Genomic DNA, 8,486 nt, shown 5'->3' with positions numbered 1-8,486 from the left:
GATTTACTTGCCTTCTTGAATTTGTCTTCTTGAACTAAATCACACTTTTCTGTTTAGTTTTCTTAGCACAAATGTTGATACACAAACAACACAAACACATTGCAAAAGGAAGCTCTGATTGTCGTCTTGGTTAATGATCCATGCCAACTCTATAGAAAAAAGAGAATTGCCGTTTTTTTATTTGTATTCATGTACAGTATGAACTACAATCTCAGGTATCAATATTGAACATCATCCTTAGTGAAATTATTTGGACTCCATACAAGCACTCTTTTTTTCTTGTTTTTGTTTTGCTTTTTGTCTTTTTTTAACAACTTGGAGCACATGTAAAATTATGATCATAAGATTTTTTTTTTTTGCATTATGTTTTTGAAAATATTTTTTTTCTGTAGAAATTTAGCCATGTGATGATTTTCCTCTCCAAAAAATGAGAGATGTCCCCACACACGATAACCCTCCCCATATATGGACAGTTGGCAGAATTACACACAAGAATTTGATCACCTTGGCTGGGGGTTTGCGCAAAAAACAAACTTAGTCTGCTGGTACGTCRAGTCCAACATTCTGCTCGACAGTCTTCATTCAATTCCATCCCAGCAATCAAATATCTTTCTAGATAAGCCATCCTGCCAAAAGCGACTACCAATACACAGATTTCCCATTCATTCTGAAAAACTCACAAGCTCCAAATATATATAAAAAATCTGAATCTTTTTTTTACAGTAGCCAGCATCAACATTGAATCATTAATCCACCAAAAGCATTGAAAAGGAATTGAGCATTTGATAAAAGAAAAGAGTGAAAAGGGAAAGAATGGTTTATTTGTTGTCCTTACTCTGAAGAGCACCATTCTTGTCATCCAAAGTGAAGAGCTGCAGTGAGTAGTTCCTGGTTCAGCTACTCAGGTCTGACATGCATTTACATCTGGAGTGGCTGCAAAGGCAAAAGCTGCTAATTTTACTTCTGTTTGAGTTGTTATTCTAGTGTAAAATCCAAGAACACGTAGTCGTACAGCTCAAAATTATTTATGGTGCTGGCAAAAAGATTTCAAATGATTTAATTCAGAAATTTTGTTTGATGAGAAAAAAATATTTCCCCAAACTATAGTAAGACATTTTTCAAGGGGTATATTAAAAATTAACTCTTTCCTTAAAGGAAAAAATACACTGCTTAATTAATTAATTAATGGAAAAGCCTTTATTGGCATTGCAGCAAAAAATCCTCTAATAACCATTGACCAGCTACTGGTGTTTTTTGATTATTCATGTTTGGCAATAAGTTCCAAGTATACCTTGCCAGTATTTTGTTCCAATAGAGACTCCTCTTGGATCACTCCAGAATGTTCATTAGCTCCAGTCAGCAAAAACATGTTGGTTGAATTAAGAAATTATTTTTTAATCAATTCTGTCAACTATATGAATAATTTTGACCCTACTTTTTTGGAAAATTCCCAGAAATTTAAATTTCGTGACTGGACATCAAGGACCTTTTTTTTTGCTATTCTGACATGATTTGTTTGGAAGTAACAATCAGTGACACTGCAACCTGTTCTTAGTACAATGTACTGTGAGTCAAATCCCACCAAACCCAGCAGTAAACGTACATTCCATTAAGCCAGGTTGGTTAATAATTGGCCCAAATTGCRAATTTGCCAGTGGGAAATTAAAATATGCTTGTTGCACAGAGACCAAAGCAAAAGGCATGTCTACCTCCTCTTACTCTCCACATAAGGTCACTGTTTCCATGGCGACAGGCTGATGGCTAGTTTGCCTCCTTATTTCTTATCTATTTTTTACTTCTCCCCCATCATATGTGCAATATCAGTGTTTGAAGACCTTTCATGACCACTGTTGATAAGAGCCCCCCATGACTGCTCGCCTCTCGCCTCTACCCCAAACACTGCTCTTTCCTTTTCACTCCTATTATTCACTTCCTTAAGCCTCCTATTCTAAGACTAAATGAAAACCGCAGCATGTAAATAGACAGGGGGAGAGACAATGTTTTGATGGTCTATAAATGGTGTGACATCAAAGTGTCTGTGAGTTTTTTCTCTGCCAAAAATGAGACTGAGCAGGGGTCGCATCAATATCAAAGCCCTCTACCCTCTGTAAGATGTCAGCCACAAAGTCTCCTGCTGTTTTCTTATCAGCTTTCCTCTATTAGTCCGGAAATGAACTGCTGATACAGATTAATGAGCTATAACACAACTTTTCTTAGTTTGTTGSAGGTTCCTAGCTGCTTCACTGACTGTGCTACCCCTGTTTGTCTGACAGGGTCACACTACATTACAAACCAGCCTCATTTGCCTTTTTATCCGAACTAACAGATGGACTATCAGCGCCTGAGCTCTCGTGACCCTGGGGTGACGGCAAGGTGGCGCGACACCGAGTGGATGTAGATCATTACCAGGTTAACAGGGAGGCTGCAGACCACAACCTTATGTTACCCTTCATTTTCCTAAGAAACATTTTGCCGTTGTGCAGCACACGTATGCAGACAAAGCAAGACAAATGAGAGATGAGAACGGGGTGAAGAACATGCCAAAGCTCAATGACAGAAAGGCAATCACACAAACTAGAGGAGTGAAAACAGGGCAAATGTTGACCAGGGAAAATGGATAATTTAGCGATAAAAGAACAGAGGAGGAACAGAAGGAAAATGATTAAGGGTATGAAGTCTAGAGAAATGTGAGGAGGCAGAGTGGGAGCGAGACCTTAATCTTAATTAAAGCAAAGGATGTATGGCTGTTGTTTAGGAGCCACAGGGGAAATGCACATTTACTCATTTGGCAGCTTTGCTCTGCAGGCATGCTGGTTCCACGGTGATATAAACCAGAGCTGTGTCATTAAAAGATCTAATCTCATCGTGAGTGACAGCTGGAATATGATGGTTAGGAAAATAACACCGCAGTTGTTTTGTTTTATGTCTTGTAAGCTTCCTCCATTTTGGACACAGCAATGTCCTTCAACAAATAACAGGTTAATGGAATCAGAAACATTTGCACACTAGGCCAAAATCTGCTGTAGTTTCAYAAGCTGCATATCATCCAGCTCAGATTCACATTTAATAAACCATTCTTTCCCTTGAGCAGTATCACACAGAGAGAAAGAGAGAAAAAATGAGCTAAAAAGCTATCACAAACTGTTTTTTTTTTCATTTAGCCACTAGACATTTTTAATAAATAACTTTTGTTTTTGTAAAGACCCTTTTCAAAGTTTCAAGTTGTCTCTTTGCCAAACACTGATTGAATGCCGTCAAGATCAACTGTCAAGTCAACGGCATTTTATTCTTTTATTTTTTAAAGTTTTGGTCCATTGTATTCCAGTTGTAGACTGGCAATACTGGATATGTAGTCAATCTTAAGGTCAGATTTGGGTTTCTTGGACATTGTCTTTTGAACAAGCTTGAATCAGTAAAGGTTCTTGTGTGGCCGAGCTGTGTATGGTACTGAGCATTGGAGGGTGGTGATAAGTGCTCTTGTACGTGTTGTAGTGGTTGTAGTGCTCCAATGGGGGGAGCGATAGGTGTCTCTCCATAGCAGCAACACCTGCAAGCTCTTCTTCAACAGTAATGACTTCCATGGACGAGGCAGGACCATCAGGGTCCTGTTGGTTATGCTGCTTCCTCATCTTGTAGAAAATAACCAGCAGAACAGCGGCCATGAGTGTAATGGCTACGAAACAGCCAATGATAATCTTGGTGGTTTTCATCACCTCATCCAGACCATTGAGGGCCCCTTCTCCATCTCCATTAAGAATTGGTATGGTGTAAGTCCGTTCTGTGGTCCTTGTTAAAACGGGCATACCCTTTGTGGTAGAGGATGGTACCCAGCCATATGGGGGCAGTGGTGTTTGACTGTCATCAAAGGGGGTCTCAATGGTTTCCACAGTGACTGTGGTAAAATAGGTAACTCCATTGTTTTCCACTGCAGTGACATTAAGGACTGCAGAAGCAGTAATGTTTCCTGCTGTGTTGCTAACCATACAAGTGTACGTTCCAGTGTCCTGCATTGTTACGCTAGTAAAATTTAATGTCCCATCATTGAGTACAGACAACCGTACCTTATAAGCCCCATGTGTTATCAAAGAGCCATTTGGTGTGAGCCAGCTGATGGATGTCAGCGAGCTTGTACGGCATTTAAGTTCAGCACCCATGCCTTCTGTCACATTCAGGTCACTGGGGGGCTCCACAATAACAGGAACATCACACTGGAAGTAGCTGTGGTCCAGTTCCCCAATATAACGACCTCTAAAGGTTGAAGGAGAATGACAACGAGCACAGCAACTAGTATTGGCAGGCACAGTTTCCTTAAGCCACCAGCTGAGCCACAAAATATCACAGTTGCAGTTCCAAGGGTTGTGATGGAGGTGCACTCTTTCCAGACGATGCAATGGCGTAAAGAGGTCATGTGGCAAAAAGGTCAGATTGTTGTGAGCCAGATTGAGTTCCACCAGTGACTGAAGATCATCAAAGGAATTTCTCTCAATGGTTTGGATCTGGGCATGCATCATCCACAGCTTTTGAAGGCTCACTAAACCTGTAAATGAACTGGGCTTAATGACAGACAACTGGTTTCCCGACATTTCTAGCTCTTCGAGCCTAATTAAAGGTATGATATTAGGGATCTCTTTGAGGTTGCACATTCCCAAGTTCAGGTAGCGCAGGTTGGTCAAGTCCTTAAAAGCTCCATCAGAAATGTAGGAGAGACGTTTGAGCTCCCCTAGATCTAGCCTTCGAAGTGAAGGAACCCGGTTGAAGGCATAAGATGGTATACTTTCAATGGGATTGTTCCGTAGCCAGAGTTCTTTAAGTTTGGACAAGTACTCAAATGCTCCATTGGGAATTGTCGTAAGTCGATTATCAAAGAGTTCTAATGTGTTCAGACTTGCCAGCCCATTAAAAGCACCAATTTCAATGCTGCGGATATGATTCTTGCTGAGTTGCAAAATCTCCAGATGGCGTAGATGCTTGAAACTGTCTACCTTGATCACCTGAATTAGGTTGTCCTGAAGATTCAGGTACCGAGTATTGGTAGAAATGCCATCTGGGACATCCCGTAGACCACGGCGTGTGCAGATGACTTTGCTGAACTGGTTACTACATGAGCAGACAGAAGGACAGGTCTGAGCACGAACTAGTCCAGCCACCACCAGTATCTGAAGAGCCAAAAGCACCACAAAAAGGGGGTTGGACAGTGCCCCCTTCAGCCTACGACCTCTCATTGTCTGGCGTTGGAGGGAGTAGATCATTGTGTTCCGCATTCATAGTTCATCTGGTGTTAGGCTTCCCTGTAAGAAAGAGAAGAAAAAAAAAACTCAGTACTTATTTAATGTTGGTAGAAGACTATTGATTGTGTTGAATTTAATGATGGAGAGAGAAAAAAAMATATTTTCGTCATTAATGTCATTAGGTCAAACTTTCTCAATTGACATCCRTCAAGTACAGTTACTTCTTACATGTGTTTTATTTTCCTGATGATTTAAATGAGATATTCTAAAAAGTCAAGTAGAAAATGTGGAAATCATCATGTCAAAAAATTGTAAAACTTGGTTTTGTCTTTTTGTGTATATTTTTAAAAAAAATAAACACTGAGAAATAGCTGAATGCCAACAAATAATTACTTCCATGCTTTAAAAAAATMTTTTTTCAAATATTAATGATTAATAACCATCACGCCCCGAAAATACAATGAAAAAATGGAACGTGGGGATTCCACTGCATATTAAGGGGTTTAGRAGAAAATTAATTTCAACTTTTAAAGGGTAACATGCAAAAACATACAGAAGGCTTTAGCTTAACAAAGGATGTCTATGGTCAGCTTACTGATGTTTTGATTTGGTTTCATTGATTTGTAGTTTTGCTCACCTATACATAGATATTTTGTAAATTTTTTTGCTCCACATCCACAACAAATGACCCAATCTTTTTTTTATTTTTTTTTATTTTTTTTGCAGGTAGCTGATATTTTTAATAACAATCTGAATTCATATACTACATCAAAGCACAAGGAAAAAAAAACCTTAGTCTGCTATTTCAGAATCAAATCATATTGAGATTGATGAGTCAATTCAACCAACAGGTTCATGAGTATGCGTGAAAATGCTTATGATAAAAATAAACCCAGAAAATCATACACATGGAGCACAGCCTGTACCTCTCACTTACATTCAGCAGTGCTTTTGTGTCGCTTCTACTCCTTGCTTTTTTACATTTAAAGATAACAACCTACAAATAAATCTATACATTCCTTAAAACAAACATATATAGGTGCTAAAAGTATAAAATGTGACAAGGCTCTGTCAAGATGTGCTGTTAAGTGATTCATACTCTGCAGTGCAGTTACTGGCTTTGCCAAGAGCAGGGCGCACTCTGCATCACAAAGTAAATGTATTATTTAAAAATTAACAACAAGTACTGGGTCCTACTGGGTTTTTCTGTTATCTGTTAATCATCTCTTTCTGTCAGCCCACAAGCAGRGAAACACCAGCGTATTATGACAGGTGTTTTCTAAACTGTAAAAATTGTTAACTGAGGTGGAAATGCTCACCACTGAGGGTGAGGGGCTGACTTAATCAGAAGAAATGAGGCTAGATGCCTTGATTTTGCACCAACAAGGTTGCCACAATACTCGTGATGGAACGAGGCTGCAGAGAGACAAGCCTCTGCAGGGGAATCAGATCGAATAAGACCTCCCACTGGCTGGAGCTCATTTTGTCTGGCTGGAATTACAACAAACCCTGCACTGCCACCAAAGAGAAGAAAATGTCAGACATGGCAAACACACTGACAGTGATTATCTGCTGCCAATAAAACATATCAGTTTGTAAATCCACTGGAATGCTAAAAGGTATGAGCCTTGCAACCACTCCAAGGGTAAATTAAGCTTTGGCCACATGCCGTAGTCATAGTGCATTTAATGCCTCATTACATGCAGAAATGGAATATATATCATAAAAAGAAAAAAAAAATCCCTCCTTTGTTGATGCAACACTGCATGGATTAATTTCCATCTAGCTGTGCTCAACATGTGTTCAGAGCTACTGCAAGCAGTAAATGCTTACATCTAAAATCCTGCCAGTAACATAAAAACACCCACCCTCACTTTTCAGCTGCTGCACCAGCAGCACTGGCTTTGTGTCTGTCAGTGCTGGGACTTGCCAAATTCAGTGGTTATAATGAGTTATTTGGGAAGGTGAAAGGAAACACATTCTATCAAGCGAAACAAGAAAGCTGTAAGATCTGTAATTCAGATCTTTTAAATTAAAATGTCAGATTATTAAAACTATTGCCACTGTTAAATCCCTTAAAAGAGCAATGTATCGTTTTCAACTAGCAAGATGCGCTAACTTGGACATTCCAACACAGCATTGAAGCCAGCTTGGCACAAAAGCATGTAAAGCCCTCCTTTGAGGAACTGAAGAGCCTAACACATTGAAAGAAAAAAAAAATCTGTTTCATCTTCYCATTGTATAAAAATGAGATATGGTATTCTAAATCTATTCTGCACAAATCCAACTTGTGAAGATAATAAATCTTTTAGGATGAAACAAAAAGCACAAAACGTTGCATTATGTATTACTTGCTTTGCAGTCACATTTTGATTTTGATATTTGCGCAAACTTGTTTGCATGTTTAGCATTTTCCCTCTGGRTACTAAGGGGAATTTTGAATCTTTTATGTGCAACAGGATTAGACCAACCCAGTGACAAACACAAGCATTTGAATTTGCATTTGTAGAATCAGACTAAATAGTTTAATGTTTAGAGGACAGGGATTCTCAGAAAGTAAAAGTATTGTTTTCACAGAACTCCTTTCCATTACCTTTTTATTACAGTGCATATTTCTACTAATACAATACTTTTTTTTTTCTCAAATTAGTCCCCCTTTACGTAGGACAACAGAATAGAAGAGATCATAATGCAATAAAAATAAATAGGGTTGGGTTGTTGATTAAACAATTACAGATAATTTCCAGTTAATTATATGAATACAAAATTGAAAAGAGTGTTAAATATGAAGTGGTACGGAATCTGGCGAGACCTACAATGAAAGCGAAATAARTTCCCGGCTACTGCRGAGGATGTCTGATGAGTTGAGTACCATCTTGCTAATTGATTCAACACATTACCGATTCATTACATTTGCATACGTTTGTTGCATGTCTGCTTTTCAACCTCGTTGGGGTGATGTTATAACCTCACAGGCCATCTGGGTCTGTGGAGACCTGGCTGCAGACAAAGCACCTCACAGATATACGGATAGATGACAAGTCTGATGCATCAGTGTTTGAAATTATCATAAATCTTGACTGCTGTGAATATATTTGCATATACCGGGCATACGCCTAAACAGCACAAGCATAGAAAGCAGCAGGCCATCTTATCTTATCTTGATACTAAGTTTAAAGCACACTTTATTTTGTAAATGCTGATTATGAAGTGATTTATCACCCTGCCTGCCTGCCTGCCTGCCTGCCTGCCTGCCTG

The 8,486-nt window shown here is 39.0% G+C and overlaps 1 protein-coding gene across 1 annotated transcript in view; it reads right to left on the bottom strand.

Annotated features, from left to right (window-relative positions):
• Window positions 1–150: 150 nt before the first annotated feature.
• LOC103462729 (leucine-rich repeat-containing protein 4C-like) overlaps window positions 151–8,486 on the bottom strand; it is a 49,634-nt gene continuing 41,298 nt past the window's right edge. Inside the window, exon 2 of the mRNA XM_008405693.2 lies at window positions 151–5,288. Within this exon, the coding sequence (XP_008403915.1) occupies window positions 3,366–5,261 (1,896 nt within the window). The 5' untranslated portion in view covers window positions 5,262–5,288 and the 3' untranslated portion in view covers window positions 151–3,365. The remainder of the gene's footprint in view (window positions 5,289–8,486) is intronic.

The sequence above is a fragment of the Poecilia reticulata genome, linkage group LG3, assembly GCF_000633615.1.
Source record: "Poecilia reticulata strain Guanapo linkage group LG3, Guppy_female_1.0+MT, whole genome shotgun sequence".
NCBI lineage: Eukaryota > Metazoa > Chordata > Actinopteri > Cyprinodontiformes > Poeciliidae > Poecilia > Poecilia reticulata.
This window is presented reverse-complemented; position numbering and strand designations above follow the sequence as displayed.